This window comes from Numida meleagris, chromosome 2 (assembly GCF_002078875.1).
Source record: "Numida meleagris isolate 19003 breed g44 Domestic line chromosome 2, NumMel1.0, whole genome shotgun sequence".
Taxonomy (NCBI): Eukaryota; Metazoa; Chordata; class Aves; order Galliformes; family Numididae; genus Numida; species Numida meleagris.
Window position 1 is genome coordinate 9,824,518 of NC_034410.1, and position 24,741 is coordinate 9,849,258.

The window sequence follows — 24,741 nt, forward strand, 5'->3', positions numbered from 1 at the left end:
AAGAGAAAAGGGCATAAAATAAATTTTATTTTGGAAAATAGAACCTCTACATCCTTCATCTATAAAATCCTTCTCACTATGATATCTGGGGGTGCTGCTGGAAAACCTGTATCAAATGCTGTACAAATTTGTGTGCAACACCACACTATGTGAAGAAGCTGTAGAGGGACTTTTTGAAAATGCAAAGACAGAAATTGCATAGAAGTGATGTAATAAGTAATTTTCTGTTGGAAAGTTGTCTTTCAAGATATGGCACAATGTAGGGTTTTAAAATATGAGAAAATACAAAGACTGCCGAATGGCATAATATCAGGAATAAAATATCTTGTTTCTTTGACAGGCACAGAATGAAATTTTGGGGGAAGTTTTCAAAATGTTTGACCAAAAGTCGGTCTTGTGTTCCGAAGTCACTTAGTTTTTACCTCTGTTTCAAAGTGCTGGCAACAGTTATTGTGTAGCTGAAGGTCTGTGTTGAAAAGATATGGGTCATTTCTGCTAAAACTCATGCAATTATATACGTTTCCAGGCATTCAGAATAAATTAAATGAGTATCAGCTGAATGTTCACAAATGGAATATTTTATTTTTTCAAAAACTGGAAAAGCATTTTGACTGCTTGTTAATGAGTATATGAACAAATCAAGTTTCCCATTATTTGATTAGCTTGGGCACTAATATATTCTGCCTATGAAGCTAAGGCAAAGAGAAATTATGGGTCCAGTAAGTACAAAACTGGTACTGCTTTCCTTATTCTGCAAGTATATAATTTGCTTTTCCTGCTCAGCTGCAAGCTGATACAAAGACCTCCCTGTGAGAAAAATAATTGTGCTTGGAGCTCAGCAAATGGGAGAGATGGGTTTCAGAGCCTGCAGATATCCCAGCTGGTGGGAGCAGCCACCCTCCCACCACAAAGTGTTGTTGAGCTTCACCTTGGCATCCTCCCCCACCTCACCTGGACACAGCTAACAGGCCCTCCAGAAGCCACCAGCTGTGTTCAATGGGATGGCCCTGACACGGCACGGAGGGAGCAGTCTTGCTCCAGCAGTGAGCACCATCTCCACCCTTCAGGAGTAGGAAGACGGAGGTCTAAGACTTGACCATGGACAACCAACAGCCCAGGCAAAGTTCTGAGATGACGCCAGTCTGCTCTAGAAGACCTCTTCCAGCATCTACCTGGTGAGCTCTGCCCAGGACCTGTGCACATGGTACTGAATCTCCTGGGAGTACATTCGGATTCTAGTGAATCAGCAACTTCTAATTTAAGAAATAGCTGTTTCAGTAAATGTTTCCTGGCTGTTCCTATTGAAGTATTTCAGTCTGTGCTAACAGTATCATATTGCTAGCAGGGGAAGTTCATTCCTCCTAATTGTTCTAAGCGTGTGGTGATGGAGATGGGAAGCTAATTATCTTCATCAAATTGATTTCATTTTGGTTACCACGCGGCTATTAGAGGAATGACAATAAATTTTGGTCTCTTTGATCAGGACTGGAGTTTAACCAACATTTCTGAAGTCGTTAATGTGTTATACCTCCCCCAGGCTAATGATTTGATTACCATGTAAATGTACTGGAGCCAAACACCTCAGCTATATGTTCCGGGTGATGGATAGGAAGATCTGAAAAAATAGATGTCGCACCTAACTACTCCAGCAGTGAAATACAGAGCATTTCAGAATATTACTGGCAGGCAGGAGAGGCACACACCTGGAGGCTTTGGTACAGATCTGCCCCAAGTGCAGCAGGGAGGAGGCAGCCATGAGAGCCAAGGGTGGGTCCTGCAACTTTGGCTGCTTCACTGTGGGTCACCCAAGAAAGGGGGTGGGAAAGCTGATCTCCTACTGGGAAAGGACTGGGGCCTCCCTTGGCTGGATTTTGTTCTTGGGAAGGATAAAAGAACACCTGTACTGGATAGTGGTCAGAAAATCTGTGGGATTTTATTTTAGTGCTTTTAGCATTAGTTTTTGATGCGACAAGAATATGGGCTGCGTCAGGTAATATGCATATTTTAAAATACTTATGTGTGAACAAATGTTGATAACAAACATGTTACTAACATGCTTTGATTATCAATTATACACCAAAATATCATATGACATAATAATAGATTTTACATTTACTTTAATGTGTTTTATTAAAAAAAAAAATCTGTCTAGCTGCCATCATTTCTTATTTTTAACAAATAGACTTATTTATAAAGAAATCATGTTGATGCTTGAGCTCAGGGAACCTAGGTTACCAGTTCAAAAGCTTTGATATTCCATGGGACACTAACTGCTAAATGACACAGTTCCAAACATCCAGGGCCACCCAGATGTAATGGTAACTGATGTCTGGAGGACACCCCAATGCTTGACTCAGTCCTTGGTCACAGGGTCATTGCATACAATCTCTGTCTCACTGGGGCAGAGCCCTTTACCCTGAGCTCTGTGCGGAGGTGGCAGGAAGGCTTGCAGGAAGCTGTGTTTGCCCAAAGGACATGTGGTTGTATGGAGGCACTGCTCATTTGTGGGGCTTTGCCACGGCCCTCCTGGCACGCTGTTCTTAGTTTTCCATTGGTAAGAGATGATCATACAAACAGTGTGCCATTCACTGCTTTGGTAAGGACAAGGGATGGATTAGAAGTACTAGGGTTAATGTAACAGAATCGTAGAATCTTTTGAGTTGGAAGGGACCTTTAAAGGCTATGTAGTACAACTTCCCTGCAATGAACAGGGACATCTACAGCTCAATCAGAGTGTCAGAGCCCTGTCCATCCTGACCTTGAATGTCTCCAGGAACAGGACATTTACCATATCTCTAAGCAACCTGTTCCAATATGAGTATTTTGGGAACAATAAACATCTTGCCTATGTATGAAAATCTATTTCTAGGGACCTAATCTTCTGCTCTGCCCTGAAATGCCATAGAAAGGCCATGACATGCTCACAGAGAGGTGGGCAGAGGGGAGCACATGGGGCAGGCAGGGTTGTGAGGTTGTTCCTTGTCTTTCAATTGGGATGGAATTGTTTTCTTCAGAGTGTGTGATATGATGCTATGTTTTGGTTCTAGGAGAAAATCAGTGTTCATGACACACCGATGTTCATAGCTGCTGCTAAGCAGTGTTGTACAGAGCCAAGGCCATTCTCAGGGAAGAACCCAAGGAGCTGGGAGGGAACAGAATTAGGACAGCTGTCTTAAACTAGACAAAGGGATGTTCCATACCATATGATGTCATGCAGAAGTTTGAAGGAGGTGGGAAGGCATATCAGTCTCTTCTGCTGCTCAGGGGCTAGCTGGGCATCAGCTGGGGAGTGGTGAGCAATTGCTTGTGCACTTTGTTATATGCATTCATATATGTGTGTATATATATAGTCATAACTATTATCCTTTTTTCCTCTCTTAGTAAGTAATTTCATCTCAACCCATGAGTTCTGCTTTTTTTCCCTAATTCTCTCCCCCATCCCACTTGGAAGATGGGGAGTGAGCAAATGACTATGTGGTGCTGAGCCGCCTGCCGGGGTAAACCACAATGGTCCTCCTTAGATTTGGGCTTCACAGACCATCCTGCATGCACTGATGAGCATCACCCCTGTCTCACCAGCATCCCTGGAAATGCCACAGTTGCTGATTTAATGCTAGGGCTAGGAATTCCTCATATCTCATCTGACTTCCCTCCTTTCCCCAGAGCCAGTGCAGAGCATTGCTGTGCTGACAGAGCATCTGCATGAGGCCGTGGTTTCCCCGTGGGTGCCCCAGGATGGCTCCAAGGCACTGAGAGGTGGTGAAGAAAGACAAATTGTGCAGTGTTGCAAAATGAGGGGAAATAAGGCAGAAACCACCAGTGCTTGAGGATGAGGCTGTGGAAGAGGAAAATTCCTTCTGTGGCCTACCCCTCCCTGCCTCCCCCAGCTCCTAAGCCTTTTGACCCTCTGGAAAACAGCTTCAACTCTCCAGTCCTAGAAGCATTTATCTTATTTTCTGCTGTGTCGGTTTTCTGCCCGCTTAGTGATTTGAAGCCATTTGGGAGAATGGCATTGAGAGGGCAGGATGTGCAGGAGGAGGAGGAAGGAGAAGGGAAAAGGGGCTTAAACAGCAAGACACACAGCCTCTTATCCCTATTTTACTGGTAGTGGGGGCATTGGCCAGATGATGGGCCATTGAGTGCCAATGTCTTGATATGGCACATGGAAAGTAGCCCTTAAGAAAATAACATATATTTGTATGTATTCACAGACATACATGCAAAGAGACATAGACATGCCAAAGCCTGTGAGCTGCAGCAGCCTCTTGGATGCACTGAGAGCTTTCTTGTTTGGAAGCAGAGCTGGGGGCAGCTGGTTCATTTGCTCCTTTTCGCAGACAGCCCCTGCCATCTCCCCAGCACCAGCTGCTGCTGCCAGAGCTTGAGGAGAGGGATGCAAAGGACTGAAGTGCTCTAGTCTCTTAATTTATTATAATGAATATAAATTAATGCCGTTTTCTTTGCTCTGGCTTGCAGTTATTAAAGGCCAGGAGGATTCAAGACCGTGCTCTCTTATCACTGGTGACAATAATGCATTAATCACCCCTGATGGTTCCTACAGCCCCGTTACAGGTGAGGGAAGCAGACACGAAGGCTGGGTGAAGGCAAACAACCAGATGGTCTCCAGCTGCTCCAGGCACAACTCAACCAGCGTGGGTACCTGGACTCCAGGTAACTCTAATACCCAACATCTGCATGTTGGCTCATCCCCACATGACATAGAACACCCCCAGTGGTAGTATAGGCACTGTAGAGGATGGAAGAAGTATCAGTCAGTTGATCAGTAATTATAATATCAATAATAACGATGTCAGTAGCTGCTGCATACCTTCCTGTAAAAGATGGAGCACCACTTCATTTAAAATGTGTTTTTAATTTGGTTTGTTGTTTCTTCATGTCTTGCTTTACATTTGTCTCTACTAGCTAGCAGGGTACCCCAACAGCACCGGACATCTATGTCACTGTGACACTGAAACACTAGGACTGATGCTGCTGCTTTCTGCTGGGGACATTTAGAGAAAGAGACAAGGAGGAGAGAGAATCAACAGCAGAAACTGAGCATATTTATTATTGTTTATTAAAAATAAATAAAGAAGAGCTACATCTGAAAATAATATTATGGATCTGCTCCCATGACAGAGGTGCTGAACTTCTGTGCCACATGTGAGATCACTAGATTGTCCTTCCATCTTCTTATGAAAGTCTAATCTTCCCTGCAATGGTTGCATAGAGCTTTCTCCCCATGAAAACTGGAGGAAATATGACAAAAAAGGGGGGGAATAGGAAGCAGGATTAGAATATGGCACTCCCTGGCCAATCCTATAAGCACTAAAATGCTTCACCAGTTTAATGTCATTTCAGAGGGTAATCCTCAGCCAGCCTTGTCTAGAGACGCTAGCAGGCTGCTTTGGCACTCAGCGGTGCAAATCATTGAGTTGCACAGTGAAGTACAAGGAGAAGAAATGACGAAGTGCTTTCATGTACCTATTTCATCTGACCTTAACACTCTGGCTCCTTCGTAAAGTGAATTTTGCTCTGTTACAGTAGCCTGAGTCCTTTGAAGTCAACAGAGTTGTGTTAAATTAACAGTTTTACCTTAGTTTGACAATCTTGTAGAGCAGTGGATCAAAATCTCAATGACACTTTTGGGATAGCATGACCTCTGCACCATCCCTTGAGTGAACATGGGGATATTTTCAGAGTTAGTCAATCTTTGCTTTTGCCACAATGCTTCAAGAGAGACAAGTAAGCAATGAGACAAATGTATGGACAGATTAGCTACTTCTGATCTCTGCATCACTCCTTGAGTAATCCCCCCAAAAGATAAAAGGACGTTTTAGGAAAGCCACATACATAGAAAATAGAGCTGAACTTGTAGAGCTGAATGTACAAATATACTGCCATCTGTCCAAGGGTCAAAGAGTTACTGGGTCAGATGTCAAAAAAGTGCAGCTGAGAAGTGCTGAGCCACAACAAGGAAATTCTAATGCAGAGGTTCAGATAGCAGTGATGGATGGTTTTGGTTTTCCAGTGAGTACAGGTGCATCAGACTAGGAGCCATGTTTTGGATCTTCCTCGCTTGGGAGGTAAAACTTACACAAGAACTCATGTTTGACCTTTTCCCAGTTAAATGTTTTAGAACCAGCTATCATGTGTTTTTTGTTCTTTCTCATGCCAAAAGGTTATTCAATTATAACAAGTAATTTAGCTTCCTCCATTTAGTGTACAATATCATAAATGTAAAATGTATCCTCTTGATACATTTCTTTCAAAATGCCTGTCATTCTGCCGACTGCAAGAGTATCTTGTCCCTTTAGACAGCAGCACGAGCCATTTATCAGCTGAGTTACTTAACAAAGAGGAGCCCTCCTTTTTCTCTTGGGCATGATCGTGTTTTGAGAGGACAGGTAGTATGTGTAAATGTGTCTGGACAGGTCAAACCACAGAGAGGATCAACACCAGGCCCACAGCAGGCAGCCAAAACAAGGCATTTCCAGAAGAAGATCTGCAGACTCTAGAGAATGTTTAATGTGAGAGGCTGAATAGGGGTTTGGTACCCAGCATGTGAGATTTAGGTGTTGACTATGACTGAAATCTGAGATTGAGGAGCCCGAGTCTCACTTCTCTGTGTGACGGTCAGGATTTTAGGATTCTGTGGTGGCAAGGATGTGATGGCATGTAAATCACATTGTTACTTCTGAAAATGTTTCCTTTCATCCCTGGTTGTTTTGGTCCCATTGGGTGTAAAGGAAGGAGGTGCCTCTTTATTTTCATGGCAGTAGAGGCTCCTTGGTGAGCACTGCTGTGAAGGTGTCTGTTGAGGGCCAAAGGAGAGTGAAGAGGACCTTTTCCTCTCCTGGGCAGAACAAGGCTTTAGTGGTCTGCTGGAGACAATTCTGTACCATGATGGAAGTTGATAAAACAGAACATAAACTTATCTAATGGAGGATTTAATTACCAGGAAAGCCAGACTGAATGAAGTATTTGAATAGAACTATTTAATTGCCGAAAAGGCAATGATTATTAATCCCCTTTCTCCAAAGCCAAATTATTTATTCAGGAAGCCTTGCATTGACAAGAATTTCAACATGAGTCCATATGTATGGATGTGATTGCATGTCTTTGGGTTTTTTTCTTTGCTTTTTGTGCGTTTGTGTCTTTGCATCCAAACAGGCTCTCACTATGCTTGAGAAAGTCTCAGCTTTTCTGTGACTTCACACAAATTTCCAGCTAAACTAGTGTATCCACATGATCAAGCTGAAACCAACCAAATTAATCAGGTCTAAGGGCTGGAAAGTAGGCACAACAATAATGAATCAAGAGGCTTAAAAAGCTTTTAAATTGCTATTTCATTCTTCAACACACAAGCGAGGCTATTGAGGTTTAACTGCAGCAGAAGGACTTATTTATTTTATTTCAGAAACAAGCACTTCTCTCAAGCCCTCTGTTAGTTGATATACCAGCTTGTTCGTGTTTTATGTTGTTGTTTTTCCAATATACAGCTGGAAAAGAAATAACTGTGCCTGATGATGCTGGGGTGGACGCCTGTAAAGTTTTAAGTGCATTTCTGGTATTTAGCCTTTAAACTCAATGAGATTAAATACAGAATCCATCCACATAATTTCCTCTAATGACTGCTTGGTAGTTGTTTTCAGCAGCCAGATCGCATCACAGTGTCTGCCATAGTTGGGCACTAGCAGCTGATTGTGGAGGGGAAAACAGGCTGGGAGCCACCTGTGCTGAACTCAGCCATGGCCAAACTGCTCAGGTGTGGGCTGGGGCTCTCAGGATGCTGGGAAGGTTGGCAGGGACTCCCAGGTGATGAGGATGAGGGAGACATGTGGGGCTGTAACCTGTTCATGACCTATATCTGCACCAGAGCTGGAGGCTGAATATGTCCCCTCTGAAGCTCCTCTGTGGGGCAAGCTGATGCTGCTCATCAAACAAGCTAGGAATTCTGGGATTTACAATTTTTGACATGAAAATAATGACTACTTTGAGTGTGGTTAGTGGCACAAGCAGCCTTACTTACTTCTTTCCTTTCTCAGTGTTCTGCTGGCATGAGCATCTTTGCTGATAGGGAAGTAATGAGGCTGTGGTGAGAGGAGAGATGAGATTTGCTTCACCTATATCCAGATAAAGTGATATAATTTATATGTGATAATAAACTTTGGATCTATAAATACTGAGAATCTGATGCTTTTATTATTCAATTCACAAGTCCATTGTGGATGGATCAGCTCACAGAGACAGCTTTGCATGAAGAAAACCTCACCCTGTAAATGTTTTATTCTTCCCCACTCCCCACCCAAATACCTAACAACACAGACCCAAGCTAAGGAAAGGCAGCTGCTGCAATGTCTTATCTTGAAAAGAATGATATGCATAGCCACTGATGATTTCCTGATGTGGCAGGAATGAGACCCATGGGATGGCCCACCCAGGCCCAGCATCAAACTCTTCAACAAGAGCAAACAAAGAGCTATGGGATCCAGTGAGTTAAGGGGCTCCCTGGAAGCTGTTAGGCTCAATTTCATCCTGGAACTAAATCTTCACAAGGAGAAGATAAGAAAGTCTCTTTCTAGAAAATTTTGATTGTTACGTGTGTGTATACTTTGACAGTGGGCACTTCTGAAAGGCTTTGGTAACACTGGAGATCTTTGTAAGGACTGGCTGGAGGAAATCATCTCAAGGCATAAGGTGATGCCTAAGCACTAAAAACTTTTGCACAGATGATGTCACTTAGGCTCTGTGTGACTCTGGTCTGCCGTAACTAAATACTTGAAGCTTAACTCAGGAGGAAGCCAGGGCCACTCCACCAGTGAAGTAATCTGCAAAGATGCACTGACCCCAGATCTTTAGTTAATCACTTCAGTTTTCTTAAGCAGCTATACACAGCAAGTCACATGAAATGTGAGTTTGTAAAGATGTATTTAATTTTTATTGAGAAAGAGTTTTCAGAATAACCTGGAAATAAGTAAGTGGCAGACTCAGCTCAGTCATCTTTGACTGTCCCTGGAAGGCTTCTTCCACCAGCAACCACCAATGCAAGTGTATGTTTCCTATGACACATCAAATCCAAACTGCACAAGAACATGTTGGCTAGAGATCTACTATGTGTGTGTAAATATATGTTTGTGTTTCTTGGAGCATACGCAAACTGATTTATAAGCCACCGTGAAAAACAGTCAACAAACAGTGAAAGAACAATTTTACTTGGCATTTTATTCACTTAACAGAAACATTCACTTATCAGGTATCACTGAAGTGCAATTTACAGAATTTAGCAGCAAATTCACATATGTAAATTCAGATTTATTTTCTCTTGTCCTTTTTTGTTTCTTTTTTTTTTTTTACAAATGTTACAAATGTACATCCATTAGTACAGTATTGCCATTCACTCATGCGTGTTATGTACAGAATCTTCACTAAAAGATTACTATTGAGCAAGTTTTCCTTTGCTTCAGGAAATGCTGCATGTAGGTCATGCGTGCTTCTGGGAGGTGGTCCCATCACACTATACCGCTGCACATAATGAGTAGAAGTAGATATTTAAGGTCACATTCAACCCTTGTGCAAGCGGAGGGGCAACTCCATTGCCTTCAGAGGGACCAGCTGATGCCCACTTGCAGTGGGAACTCCGTTTGATCCCCACTGCAGCTGAGTCCAGGATTTCATTTATGTATTTCTTGCAACAAAGGATAATTAAATCTTGCCACACTTTTCTTTTTGTCTTTAAAAATAACCAGCTGCAGCCTTTTGTTGTCACTGTAGCTGCAACACCAGCCTGTGGAGCTTTATGCACTTGTGCCAGGGCTAAAGGAGAGGGGGAGAGGGCTGGGAAATGTTAGGAGAAGCCTTAAGGTTTCTTGTATGCCAGATGAAGACTAACTTGAAGAGGAAAAATAGAAGAAATTGCTTCCCCATGTCCTATGGGTCTCTGCCTAAAAGCCCTCATCCTCCTTTTGGTTCTCCTGTGGCTTCCCTCCGTCGTTGTGAGCAGCCCCTGGGACCATCACCACTAGCATCACCCACAGCATTTACTGCGCCACCGGTCATGGACATGACCTCGAGCCCTCCTGCTGCCCCCCAGCTGCCCAGACCTCGTGGGGGCTCTGTGGAGAGGCTGTGCTGGAGGAAAGGACCATGTGAAGGGAGTGGGAAGCTCCAGCAGGTGCCAGAAATATTCAGAACGCTAACCAGAATGGCTGAGAAAGTAGTCAAAATATTGACAAAGTGGGTACCACAAAATGCTTCCATTACTGAGTCTCAGATATTTTTTTTTTTACTATTTCTATTCTAAGGATTTTTTTTAATTTAAATATTTTTGGTAGTTATTATGGAATGTATTATTTTGTTGAAAAGGTTTCTGGAAGGGGAGAGCTTTGTTTTATCTAATTAAAAATTCTAGTTTATCACAATTGTTTTTATACAAGACACTATAGATACATCTTGCAGTTTATAATCTAAAAATAAAATTTCATCAAAATACTGTTGCTATTCTATTGTGGGCATCAATAAACAATGTATTTACTGTATATGGCTCTCCAAACATGATAAACCCTATACAAAGAACATCTATCTTTATTGATAGGAACAGTTTCTTGTGTAAAGGAAATTACATGGAAAAATGTGAGCCTTGTGTTGTTTGAAAAGTAACTCAACCTGACAGTTCTGAGAAAATACCAAGACAATTATCACAAATCAGTAGCAGCATGTTATATACAGGTTTAAAGAGAATCACAAGAATAAAAAGAAAAGAGTAGTTATATACCCGCAAATCCTGTCATTTAAAAAATAAAAAAAATAAAAAAAAAACACAAAAGAAGTATGCAGGGCATCTGAAGGTTGATTCTGCAGTGAGACTATCAAAGCTTGGTTCTCCCATGACAGTATCTTCTGCATTTTGATGAAGTTTGGGATGGTTCAAAAATGAGATAATATCAGATCCAGCCACAACTACACAGGAAATGTTACTGGCCTCCTAACTGAAAAACAATAATATTTGCCATTTATACAGAGTTAGAATCTGGAAACTCTTACGCGGAGAAGGATGTTACCCAGGCTTGTAGTTCTATTTACTGCACTTATGTCAATTGGACTATGTGCAGAGGTGAAACTCACTGTAAATGTGACAGCATCTGGCTTATGTGGGATCTGGCCAAAACACTCTGTTCCTGCCTACTTTAGATGTGAAGTAGATGTTATTATCCCCATTTTGCGGATGGAGAAACTGAGGCAGGAAAGAGCCAAGTACCAAACCTACTGCCTAGTTTGGGATATCTCTGTTGTGGATACCCAACACAGCTGGGAGCGTCCTGAGCTCACACCAACTTTATTTAGAGCAGTGGATTCTCAGGAGCTGAGACATCTGAGGCCCTGGGTGCTGGCTGCAGCCTGAATGATTTGCAGCGGCTCCCTGATCTCTGGACCCAGGAGCATCCTTCGCAGCGGTCCTCACCTACAGCCCAGCACCATGGAGAGCACCAGCCCCAGTGGCACTGCAGTGGGGTGAGGGACACCCAGCTGGTTTATAAGGGGCCACGTGTGGTGTGAATGGGCTCAGATAATTCAGATTTGTAGTGTGCAAAACTCACAGCCAGGATTGGAGGTGTGGTGGGAAGTAGTATGTCCACAGCATCAGAGGAGAGCAGTGTAAACACCAAGGGAAAGCTGACGCCCAGCATCGTGCTCAGAGCCAGCAGTGGGTTAGCGGAGCTTAAAAATTCTGCATATCTTCAAGGCCCAAATTCTTTATCACAGATTCAGGCAGTGAACAGGATGATTTTGCATAGAGGTTCAACACCTTTATTTGTGGATGATTATGGATGCCCAGTGCCTTGCTGAGTGCCTGGGGTGCTTCCATCTCTGCTTACTATTTTCCATTATTCAGTGATGATTCTTGCACTGACTCTGTGAGGGAAAACAAACTCTGTTTGGGATCAACCAGGTGGCCTGCTAATGCCTCAGACTGTGAATACCAACAGCGTTAAACTATGACAAGCAAAATCTTTGTGGGATTGGCATTCTAATTTGGGCAGGTACATTCTTGGGAAGGGATCATGAAAAAGCAGTTTTCTGAAGTCGACTTCAGTGCATCAGACACATTTATATTTATGTTTTTCCAATACAGAGTTAAAAGAAAATACTTCAGTGGAGGTTGCTATTAAATACCAAATTGCTTCAATTCTCAGTCCCGCCCAGCCTCCTCACCAGCCGATTTGATCTGGTCGCATAGCAAAGGTGTCGAGCGATTTACACAGTCAGTAGGAACTGATCTTGCTCTGGGGGTTTCTTCACCCAGGTGCCCAGCCCAGCTTTCTGAAATGCCTTAAACAGCTGCTGCTTGACAGCCTGGTATGTCTGAGCCACTAGCTTCGCCTCGCTGTACATCGATGGCACGTCTCCATGGCTTGGTGTTCGCGTGCTCAGCTGCAGAGCAAGCGGCAGGGAAGGGGAAAAATAAAATAATAATAAAAAAAATCAACCATTGAGCCAAAAGAAACAGGAGGTTCAGCAGCCATATAATCTTCCTGTCTACATGTCATCAGTGACAAACAAACTATCACTGTGTTTTGTGTGTTTACTTTTGGATTAAAAACAACAACAACAAAAAGGGAAGCACTGAATGCCTGCAACACTGTTCCAGACCATTGCAAAGAGTAGGAAGGTAAACAGCTCTGCCTTGGAGTCGGCATTGGCAGCAGCAAACATTGGTGTGCTTTACAAAAAGTCTACATTTTGGTTGAGAATATTTTCAGAAAAGAAAGGGAAAAATCCAGTCTGAGAATTTTTAAATAATGTTCTCAGGTTAGCTGAGCAGCTTCAGGCTTCCAAGTAACATGAGCAGACCACAGGAGGAAAGGCTCCTCATGTACTCTCCCTTTTCCTTCTTTAATCTGTTACTGTCAGTGAAAACTGCCCAGAATGGGGCAGAAATCAGCATCTGGATCCTTGCTGGTGCAGGAATGAGCACTGTGATGCCAGCCAGCCAGCCAGCTAGTGCCTGCAGCCTGCCTCTCCCGGAGCACACACTCAGCAGAGATTGCAGCACCCTGAGTTGTACAGAAGGATCAGAAAGCTTTCTCTGACCTGCCAAAGTCTCAGCAGTGCCAAAATAGCAGTGCACCTTTGCCATGATGTGAAAGAACCCGAAGTCTGGAAAATGCCCTAGAGCAAGCAGGCAGGTGAAAGTCCAGTGCTTACAAGCCAGTGAAATAGCACCCTGAAGGAAAACACACTGTCAAAGCACAGCCTTGGCGAGTAAACAGTGCTGTTTTCCTTCTCTGTAAAAAGGAGAAATTCTGAAAGAGAGACTGCAGGAAAGGGCAAGCATGCAGCCTGGAATGAGCTGATCTGGCTTGTGTGGCGCCATGTGGGTAAACTGCATGGACCTGCTCAGCTTCAAGGTGTTTGGCACAGCCAGTGCAGGAGGTGGTGCTCCAGCCCAAGGGTACAGGGCCTTCCTGAATGACTTTCCTGCCACCTCTATGCCTTGTTCTTTTCCATTCATTTTCCCATACAAATAAGGTTTGGGCACTTAATAAAAGAATTTATTTCTTGTCCTCATTTTCTAGACTGCAGGACAATTCTTGATAAGCTTTGTTATAGCAAAATAATATTATATCAGGGAAAGGAGGTGAGCTGGAGAGACACTGCATGTTTTTCCTGCTGCTCCTCCTGGAAGCAGTGGAGTCAGTCTTGCTGACTCGATATTGGGGTGCTCCTCCCCCTCGGCACCTCCTTGAAAGTTCAGGCAGAAGGAGAAACACTGACTCTAAAACAAGAATAATGACAGAAACAATGAAATGTCTGAGAGAAGCATTCAGAAAACAATGTGCCTCCTGCTAGATGGCCAAATCTATGTAAAATCGCAGCATTGATTTGAATTGCTGTTAAAACACCCTTTTCTTTGACTTGGTTTTGGAGAAAACACTCTTAGTATGTTAGGTCCATTTCTGTTTCAAAATGCTGATACCCATGTCTCCTTGGCTTTCTGTTTCCCAACTGTTAGCAAGTGGAATGCTTTGAGGCACTCACTCAGCCCTGGCAAGAGTCTCTCTGCTTCCAACCCCCTTAGGCTCTCCTTTACTTTCCATACCCTTTTTTTCTTTCATTTCCTTATTCCAGATCAAGCTTTTCCTTTCATTTCCTTCAGCTGTAGTCTCCACCCTGGATTTTTAAGCCATCTGTCTGACCTGTCACTGTCTCTGTCCAGGGGAAGTGAAGTGCAACAGCAAGTTGACTTCAGTGCCATTTCAAATAAGGGAGTTCATAGCCAGCTTCTCTACAGGAAGCCCAGCTATCAAGGGGTGGTTGTCAATTTAACTAAGTATAGCCTATGTTTTAATACCATTAAATTGTACTGCTGCTAAATAATGAAATCAGAGAGCCTGCACTCACCTTTTGAGGAGCAGCTGGGTATTATCAGTATTAAATGACACATCTAGGGGAGTGGGGGAAGAGAAAACGGATGATCAATCCATAGCACCTGCTTTAATCAGCTAACTAGAGTGAGAATGGGAGCAGCTGAAGTTGGGAGTGTAAATCCTCGTGTAGGCAATGAAGTGATGCAGGTATCTCCAAGGCAATGACAAATACTGCTCTCAGGCCTCTGAGACTTGGCAAGTTGAGTACTCCCCTTGGAGACAAAGAGATACTTTGAGCAAGATGTGAAAAATTCCTCTGTTGTGCTTGACTGGACACTCAAGGCTGCTCATTTGAGCTTGAACCAGTGCTATAGACAATCAGAACATTCCCTTCCAAACGTCCCTGGGTTTCTGCTGTTGGCTTTCTCTGTTTCCTCAGCTACCATAGGGTCTTGGCTCCTAGTAACCTCCAGCCCAACCCAGGCCCCACCAGGAGGAATGCACGACGCCTATGGTGGATGCACCTTCAACATGAGATTCCCATGACAGGCTTGACTACCGGGTAAGGACCAGCCCACCTGCTGCTGGCATCAATGTCCCTTCAATGTGCCAGGCCTACCTTGCCATGAAGCTTTGCCCAGCGAGCGAAGAACATGTGCTTGCAGAGCCGGGAGGGGCTCCCACAGTTCCTCTTCCCTGTTGTGGCGTTGATAACTTCCAGATCGGCGTTTCCCACAATCCAATTCACACTGAAGCTGGGAGATTTTCCAGGCTGCCGCGCATCAGCGTGACTAACCCCTGGCAGGAGAGAAGGACACCAGTAGCATCTAGAGCTTGAAACCCTCAGAGGCTGATAGTTTGCGGTGGTTTACTGAGGCACATGAGATGTCCTTGGGTAAATACAGTGACTTGTGCTGTTGTCACCACTGATTAAATGTTACTAGTCTGAGCACCTCAGAGAGATAATTTAGCAATTCCTATGGATATTTTTAACTTGGCAGGGAAAAAAATTTCATTAATCTGAGGAAAGCTATTAAAATCATAGAATGGTTTAGGTTAGAAGGGTCCTTATAGATCATCAATTTGCTCTCTCTCTGCTCCTTCCAGCATGGTCCTTTCTGTCCTGGGAGGGAGTTGCAAGAGCCTGGCAGGACTGAGCCCACACAACAAGAGGAAGGTGACCAACAAAGGGGAAAAATTGCTTGGCATAACCTCTTTGTATTGTGAAATTGCAGAAACTCTCTCAGTCACTGGGACTGAACTCACTACGATGCAAAGAGAATTACAGCTAAGTCATAACCTTGCCCAGAATTTGTAAACACATTCATATTGTATTAATACCTTGTTTGATTTTTCCCCCCTGAGATAACAGATCTGTCTGCATCTAAAATTCCAGTTCACCTAGGCAACAGGATGTAAACTAAAAGCCTGAAAATCAGATAGCTCCTGGCGCTATTGAAACGCCTCTGTACAGAACAAGATCAGAATCTGCTGCTTGACACCACGTACAGTCTCTGTAAAGATAGCACCCAAAAGGACTGAGTGCCAAGAAACCATGATAGCAAACACTCTGCCTTGTAAAGCTGCCACAGATCACTAAATCAGTCAAAATGCCATGAAAACACCAAGCAGAGGAAAAGGAAAGGCAGCACCAAGGATAGAGCAGGCTCTATCAGCCAGGAAGCAGGAGATGTACACCCCATCCCATGCTCACCCCAAAGCTCTCTCTGCTCTTGGTAGACATCTGTGAGAGTAGGGTTCTTGTCCCAGTGCCGGGAAAACTCTCTGTGCCTGTTCAGCTTTCATGCTTTTTCTTCCCAGCCATCCTATATCAGCTCACGTATTCAGGTAAGTAGAGGATATTTTCACATCATTGTCTGAGAATAGGCTTCAAAGCAAACACTATGAAACTCATGACAGCTACAAAGGGGATGGTAAGGCTGGATATATTCTGTGTTGGTTTTGATCCTTTTTGTAATACTTTTTTCATGTTTTTCTTTTGACAAGTAATTGTTCTGACTTGTTTGAAAGGTAATTCCCAAATAATCTAGATCATTTTCTCTCCTTTATGTAAAATATCTTCCTTAAAACCAACACAACAAAGAACACAATAGAAGACTGTAGGAACTTGAAGGAATAGGAAAGTCTTTGTACAAACAATATGAACTTGAGCATTGTGGAATACGAACTGAAATCTGTTCTTATTCTCCTTTCCCTCCTCACAAAGCCTCATGCCTCTTCACGATACACTTTAGAATGGCCTGAATCTTAAAAGAAAGGGAAATAAAAATGAAACAGGGCTTTTCTTTCTTCTAAAAAATGCACCCAAGAGTAATTCCAGCAAATGAAAGGATTTCCATCCATATGGGACTGCTGTGAGTGGAAAACCTTACTGATTATTTTTCTGTGGGGCCAATGAGTTATTTCAGGATGTGTCATCACACACTCTGACTCTCCTCTCCATTGAAATGCTTGTAGTGTTATGATGAAGTGCCCCAATTGTTGGTGTCCTTATAATTGAAGGACTCCTGTAATTTAGAATCCCTGGCTGGTCTGATTCCTATGAAGAAAGCGGGAGGCGGAATTGCCTGGTTGAGGCTGCTGAAGTCTGTAATGAATTCAGTATGGCTTTTGATAGGTCGCCATTTCCACAGCCACAGAATATGGTGTCAGCACAGTTTTCCATCTGAAGGAAATTCAGCACAAACCTCAGTGATGTAAGTTTTAAGCAGGGCTGCAGCATTGTCTCCCTGGGACTTATAGGGGAGGAAAATTACAAATAGTGACTTTAGAGACAAAAACAGTGTAGACAGAGAGAGACAAATTCCTCCCACTGCTTCTCAGAAGCTGTAGAATACCCACAAACACACTCAAAAGCAGAGCAAAAGCTTTTCCAACAGGGATCTCAGGGAAGGAGGAAACCAGCCATGAAGTATGCAATGACACCAGGTCCCCCTTGATGCACTTCCAACTCCCTTAAAATGTCTGATAATCACTCATGGACATAAATACATATTTGAGCCATTATGTCTTCTCTGCAAGTCCAATCCAGCAAAACAATACTATTCTGTTGTTAAATCCTTTATTGAATTTTCAATCCTTCAGCAGTTCAAGCTGAGTTTGATATTGATCATATGGGTGGACCGCAATGAGTGAGGGCTGGCAGAAGTGGCATGGGAGACGCAGAAGCCTCCTGCAAGCAGGGATGTGTTACTAAGTCAGGAGACAGATTTAGAAAATGGGGAGATTTTTCCTTCTGTTGCTTGCTGTGGGAAGAATAAGGGGACTGAGTGGTGACCATGACGGACTGGCCCAGGAAGGACTTGGTGATGGAGAAGTGTTTCTGCATATGCAGTTTCTGCATTCCTGCATTACACAGGCTTTGGCTGGCTGCACTGAAGAGTTAGAATTTGAGATAAGCTGTTCAAACAAGATAAGCTTTTTGACCTATTCACCTCATAACACGTGCATGCACAATACATTTACCAGACGTACTAAACCACACAGAACCTGAGAATTTTCGCAGTGGCTAAACTACCACTTCTCCTTGGTCAAACTAATTTTGTCACAAAGGCTCATTAAAAAAAAACACAACAAAAAACCCCACCAAAGCCAAGAAAGTTAAAGGACAAAACAGCACTGACTTAGGAACCTAGAAGACTGTGAAAGGCAAGGTTATACTTCACTAACACAGCCCAACCTTCTAACCTTCCATCTCTGTATTTCTGAAATTGTATTTATTTCTTAGTGAGTCCTCTTGAAAAGCAAATATCAGTGCCTAAGAGCAAAATAATGGTGTGATCCTGTGCAGAGCTGGTGGTCCTCAGCACTCACATGCTTCAGAACATGGGGTTCTGAAGGCAGTGAAGGCTTTGAGGAATTTGTGCAGTGTAGCTGGACAGTTGTTTTCTAGAGGTTATGTAAGCTAGGATGGAGATGGGAAGGACTAGAAATGAAAGGAATGGAGACCACGGGTAGGGAGAGGAGCTGGGAAGAAGAATATGGCAGTGGAGGAATCTTGAAAGATAGCTGGAAGCCACCGAGCAGATCAAACAGCCAGCAGGAGCCTCAGAAGGCAGCCCTTCTTGGATGGCCATCTGCTTTGAGTATGATTGCTAGTAAGTAAAGAAGCAGGAGCTTCACGTAAAAGGCACTGATGGAAGTGCTGCATGCACAGTCCAAAGATATGGGGAATGTTTCTCTTGACATCACACATTTGTGCCCTCACTGGGTGAGGGGGGGGGTGGGATGAGAGACTTAAACCTAAAATGTGCTAAAACCTTTCCTCCTGATTTTTAGAGATCTTTTACTTGGAAATACTTTTTTTTTTTTTTTCTACTTAGTATAGTAGCAGTTTTCCTACTCAACTTATATACATTACTGAACTCTGTTCTGTTTATGAAAGAGAAACTGAATTTAAATGCATGTTTCTTCATTTTACAAGTTCATACTCAGCAGGAAAAAAGAAATCATGGGCTAATAGTTTACTTACAAACATGTCAACTTTCCTGTTGGCGACCTGCACAATTAGTGATGGGAGAGGGGCTCGTTTGTCGTGCAGGCAGGTGTTCACTTACCACTGAGAAGAAGCTGATTGTGCCGATATGAAGCTGGCAGCTGACCAATGTCTTCTATTCTATGGCTCATTACCCGGGAAAGGTGACCAGTGTGATAGAGGCTTCCCACAACGATGCTGTGCAAGTACATGGGTTCGATGAAAGAGCTGAGAAGAGCACCTTGGAGCCCAAGGATGTTCCATCTGGAAAAGAAATTCAGGAGAGAGAAAACACATGGGTGGAGGAATGGCCACAAGAGAGCTGCCCTGGGAAAATCAGCAAGCCAACATGTGGGTTGGAGATATGAGGGGTGAAATCTTCCTGTTCTTGTACTATGAGGCATGAGGCACTGCACTGACGGATTATGATATGCCTTTAGGACCAATTCCCCCAAAACAATGGTTTTATATTACTATGATGCCACTGACTCAAGGGACATATTTCTGTCTTCTTTTATTGCAAACACCAGCTTCCTGTGGAGACCTATTTTTATACATGCATTTTGGTTTGACTGAAGATCTTTTGGCATGTATTTAGCAGAATTTAATTTTTTTCTGCATCCATATTTTTTACACTTACAAGGGTAGAACTAAAATAAGTGCTTTTGTTATTATATCTTTCTTTATCCTTTATCCTGTATTACTACCATCCCCAAGTTGTACAGCCAAGATGCTATATGACTTAGGTCGAAGGTCTTGTGAATAATTTTTGAAAACCTCATAGACTGACATTTCCTTGCACAAATGGTCAGACATATATGAAGATATCTGTAAGAATGAAATTCTGTTCCTGAAGACAAAGCAAGAGTTACGTGCTAAGGCTATGTATTAGTAACCAGCAGCTTAACCTGCTCTAAAGTGCTCCTGGTAATAAGCATATATTGCCTTGTTGCTGTCTCAAAGGTCCAACAAAGTGATGGTGAAAACCTTGGGGCCTTCAATTTGTTAATGACTGAGTTCGTTGTTACTGCTGGTTGATTATTTTCCAGAACAGTTCGTCATTTTAATGTCCTATGCATTTTACATCATGCTAGGCACAAATACGCATGGATGCTCTCTTACCCTTGGATAATATTTTATATGTAAGTTGAATGCTGTCAATCTGTCTGAATAGTTTTGAGTTCAGGAGTTCAAACTGAAAACTCTTCGGAAAATGTAGTTTTGCAAAGCATATTTTGGCTCATTAAAAACCAAAATACTGGCAACATTTGGAAATCCATAGCTGACTGAAGAAAAGGAAAAGAGGTGCCTGCTATTTAGGGCAACATCCAGTAACTGCCATGCTAAATAATGTGTTTAAAGCACAATCTCCATCAGCAGCAAGCATTATGTAGCTAATTTCTTACATCATTGTTCTTTTCATTAATTAACATTTCTCAACTGTTAGTGCAATTATTGCAGTACCTCCATGCTGTATGTCTCTTTTCATGATTAATAAGAAGTCATTATATTTCCCTTTCCTGAAGCAGTCAATTAACACAGAATACTTTCCATTAATTACTGAATGTTTAAAACCAGCATGCTGTACCTGGAGAGCAATCTGCTCTAAGAACCTGTGACACCAATTGCTTTAAAAAGTTCTCTTTAAATTTTATTCCAAAAACACAAGCAATTTAGCTGGCTATATTAATTTGCCTCCGAAGCAGGGCTGTGAATGAGAAACATCTTTTAATCTCATGCAAGAAAAGGCAGCCATCTGGCTGCTGAGGATTTCAGAGTCAGACTCTCCCTGTCTCCCTCTGTAAATGCAGGTCATTAAAGTAATGTGTTCATCTACATAAAACTCAAATGGAATATAAAAGGTAATATTTATATACAAACAATTTAGTCCCACAATTTAAACAGTCATTGGTTTTATGAAACATTTACTTTAGTAGATCAGATTTGCATAACTTCAACTGGGAAAAAAGTGTGGTCATTCCTTCAAATAACATCACTTTTAAAGGAAAGAACTAGCTGCCTCTTTGAATAAATATCTTATCATGATGCAAAATTAATAATGCAGGCTCAAGAAATAGAGTTGAGCTCAGATAACAGCACTATGCTTCAGATCAGCTTCTGAAGATGATAAAGAAATTAGACAGTGATATCTTTGTCCAGATGGAAATTTGTGAGATCTTGGTTCATTTGACATTTCCTTAAAAAAAAACCCTTGTATATTTGATTGAAGGAGAGAACGTACAGCTAAACAGAAGACCAACATATGTTCAACACTATTGGAATTTTAACAATATGCACATCACAAGAAATAATCTGAGCTTTATTTACCAAAATAGGGGATTGTGTTCAGATCATAAATTACAAGGTAATAGTGATTATTTCATTTAAATTCATTTAAGGAACCTGCCTTTTCTTTAAAGAAATTTCTTTGCCTAATTCTGAACACATTCATCCTAGCATACAAAGGGATTCAGATGTCGATGGAAATACATTATTGGAAATCATGGCATAACCACGATCGGGTCAGCCCCTATGTGTTAAAAGCATTTCATAAACAATTCTCATAATGCTTCTAAGAGGTAATACCCCAGTTTCATATATGGTTGGAAATCAAGATGGAAAGGCAGTATGATTTGCTGAACTCTGCAGCATTATTTGGCAGCAGAGCTAGAGTCCACAGTTCCTCAGGAAAACCCGTCTCAAAAGAAGACCTAGGCAGGTTTGAGGGAACATGAAAATCATATGTCAGCAATGGTGAGTTTTGACTTCAAGGTATAAATAGCTCCAGGACTGATTGAATGGAGGGGTCACACCAAAAAAACAAGGGGACATATGGGTCATGAAAACAGCTGTGACTGATGAGAAGTGGTGGTGTAAAAAGAGACTGTCCCAGAACTAGATAGCACTCTATGGTATAAAGGGCAGAGGAATCAGAGGAGGTGCTGACTGCGAGAAGACAAGGTTCAGAGGGGAAAGCAGCTTGGAAGCCTTACTGGCTCTCTCTGAGTAACACCAAGGCTACTCCATGGTGGCAGTGGGGAGACAGGATGGGGGAGATGGCACCGCCATCATTACATGTGATGAGTGACATGCTACTGGTTGCTTCCTGCCTTATTTTGTTAGCATCCATTCAGAGAAGAGGGATGGGAAAACAAAGAAGCTTTGTTTGCAAGTCTGGCCCAGTCTCAGTGTTTGGATGTTTTTTTTTTTTTCATTCTGGAAAGCAACCCTGAGCATATGCATGAGTCCCACCAACTCCGACCAAGTTTTCGGAAAAGAGCTGTCCTGCAGTGAGCTGCCAAGCAAAACGAGACCCTTGCACTGCTGTTCCCATCCCTCAGAGCACAGTAAAAGCATGTTGCTGATGGTGGAAGTTTTCACTTAATCACTTTGTTTCTATTCTGTGGATAAAGAGACCTACTTTAAAAGGCTGCCAGTTCAGCGCTTTGCGCAGATAATAGATTTAACTGAGAAATACCTACAGGAAGGTCTTCTGGGTCTTTTGTCCTGTGTATCGTTCATCCTTTGACCAACAAACATGAATACACTGAATTGTAACAACTAAACTTGGCCCTTAGATGACTGAGAACTTATAGGATTATTTGGAGGTAGATGATAGGGAAAGAGCAACAGTGAGACTATCCATAAGGTTGTTCACTTCTGAAGATGTGATTTCTCCAGAGCCTGATTTAGGTGCATGAAAATAGCTGTGTTCCCATCTGTAACAAAGTGCACACTTCAAATGCAGCTTTTCAAAATAAAATTATTATTCAGAGCAGTTCAGTGTTACATTTTGGGTCCTTGATATATCAAAGCAACTTTTCTCCCTATGAAGAAATGTGCTGGATCATTCTGAATTTTCATAATTGTGAAGGATTTTAAGGGCAGCATTCAAGTCTGTGCATCTTTTCAATAACTTATACACTGTGCACTTCTGAATAACCCTTCCAATACAGAGAAAATCAACCCACTGCTCCCTTAGTCACAAATGGTTTTAAAACCCCCCAAATCTTCAGCAAGCAGGATCAACAAAACCAAATGTCTCTCCTTTTCACTTACGTATGGGAGATTTTGGTGCTTTAAATGGAAGGAAAGCATACCTTTCCTTTTGTTCAAACATCGGATATTACTGCACTATTTACAAAGACAAAATCCTGCGTCCAGTTTCCAATATAGATAATCCTTAAGTCAATATGTTTTTCCCTGTTTGTCAATCACGGAAATGCCAGGGACGAGTAGGAGCAGAGCCCAGAGCAGGCAGTCTTTTTTCAATGAGATGCTGTGCTCTCCTGGCCCCACTGGGCACGACAAAACTCCATCTGGCTCCCATGCTCCTCATTGTCCAACACCACTAGGAAGGCATGCAGGGAAATGCATCCCCATGTCATCCCTGAGTTATTTTCAGCATTGGCTGTATGATCATACAAAGTAACATCATACGAAATGAAACGCTGGTGCGTGCCAGCCCTCAAATCCCTTTGAGGCTGAGATGTGGGGAAATTGGCACTGCTGATTCAACAGAACATCTCAGGGAAAAGTGTCCACCTGCCACTGAAGCTCTCTGAGACTGAAGTGCCTCCTTGGGACCTTTGGAGACCTCAGCTGATGAATTTCAAAGTTCATTTTGTTAGGGCTTTTTATAAAAGACACACTTTTTGTGGTCATTATTAAGAGCTTTAAGTCTTATCCACTTGACGCGTTGTTAACCTCCCGTACCACAGTTTCTTTTACCAATATTTCTAGATATGCTTCACACCATATAAATTGTTATTCGTGGTGGTCTGCACTCAGCAGAACACCTGTGGTGTTCCTACTTATGTCACCATTTAGCTATTATTGGTTAGGAAACTGGAACTAGTGCATTAGTTTTTGATCTGTATTTTAACAGTAGGGGGTTTATATATGTTTTCTGGAATATATCTTGTGGTGAAAGATTGAAATTGAAATCTCAGTCACATAGAAAGAGGTTAAGAGGGAGAATTACAAATCATGTGTACAAATCACCTCTAATTGAAGATCTTGCTGTGTTAATTGATTTTCATTTACATTAATATGCAGCTTTTGAAGTAGCTTTTCTTAAGAGTTACCTCATCAGGTCTTCTGTTAACAATGGCTCTGATCTACAGGCTAATGCTAAGATAGATCTAATAATGCCAATTTCTAACGCTGACTTTAAGTCTTGCAGTATTACACACTACATTTAAATATGACTCAGTGTGCCCAAATCATTTTGTAAAGGGCCTTTTCAGATTTCCACTGCTAAAACCTGAAACAGTACTTCAAGACCACATCACCTTGCAATACTCTGAAGATATTCTCAGAAAAGATTCTCCTAGCTTGTGGGCCCACATCATCCATAAACTTTCACCATGGGACAAGAATAGACTGTCAGGGCTGTAATACCAAATTTGGAGGTTCTTTGTTATTGCTTATGACATTTTACAGGTGAGGTATAATTTATATGTTCTAAGTCCTATTTAACCTCCAGGCTTAATGCTACTGTTTCTGTGAAATACAAGGAAGATGATGACCATTAACCTGGTGGCAAGAAAACACACAGTCTTTTAAAGGTGACCTTTTGAGAAGCTGTAGCAAGAAAACAATTTTAAGGCCAAAGCTTACAATGTACACATTGAATTCTGGCTTTTATTTGCTGTATAAAGACAGAGTTTGTGAAGACTGTTTCCCTCAAAGCCTGCGTAAACACATCCCTCAAGCCTGCACCCTGCACAGGCAGCTACAGATTGGCAGCTGGCAGATGCCAGCTTCTGAAAAAGACTAAGTGCCATGTCTCAAGCATTTACAGATATGTCTGTACACTATTAGATGCAGGTTGGATGCACAGAAAGCTGGCATCTCTGAAGTAAATACAACAGC

The 24,741-nt window shown here is 42.3% G+C and overlaps 1 protein-coding gene across 1 annotated transcript in view; it reads right to left on the reverse strand.

The window, feature by feature from the left end:
• Positions 11,014–24,741, reverse strand: part of ADARB2 (adenosine deaminase, RNA specific B2 (inactive)) — a 304,005-nt gene continuing 290,277 nt past the window's right edge. Inside the window, exons 8-10 of the mRNA XM_021388974.1 lie at positions 18,947–19,128; positions 14,989–15,167; positions 11,014–12,432 (exon numbers count right to left, since the gene is read on the reverse strand). Of these exons, the coding sequence (XP_021244649.1) occupies positions 12,256–12,432; positions 14,989–15,167; positions 18,947–19,128 (538 nt within the window). The 3' untranslated portion in view covers positions 11,014–12,255. The remainder of the gene's footprint in view (positions 12,433–14,988; positions 15,168–18,946; positions 19,129–24,741) is intronic.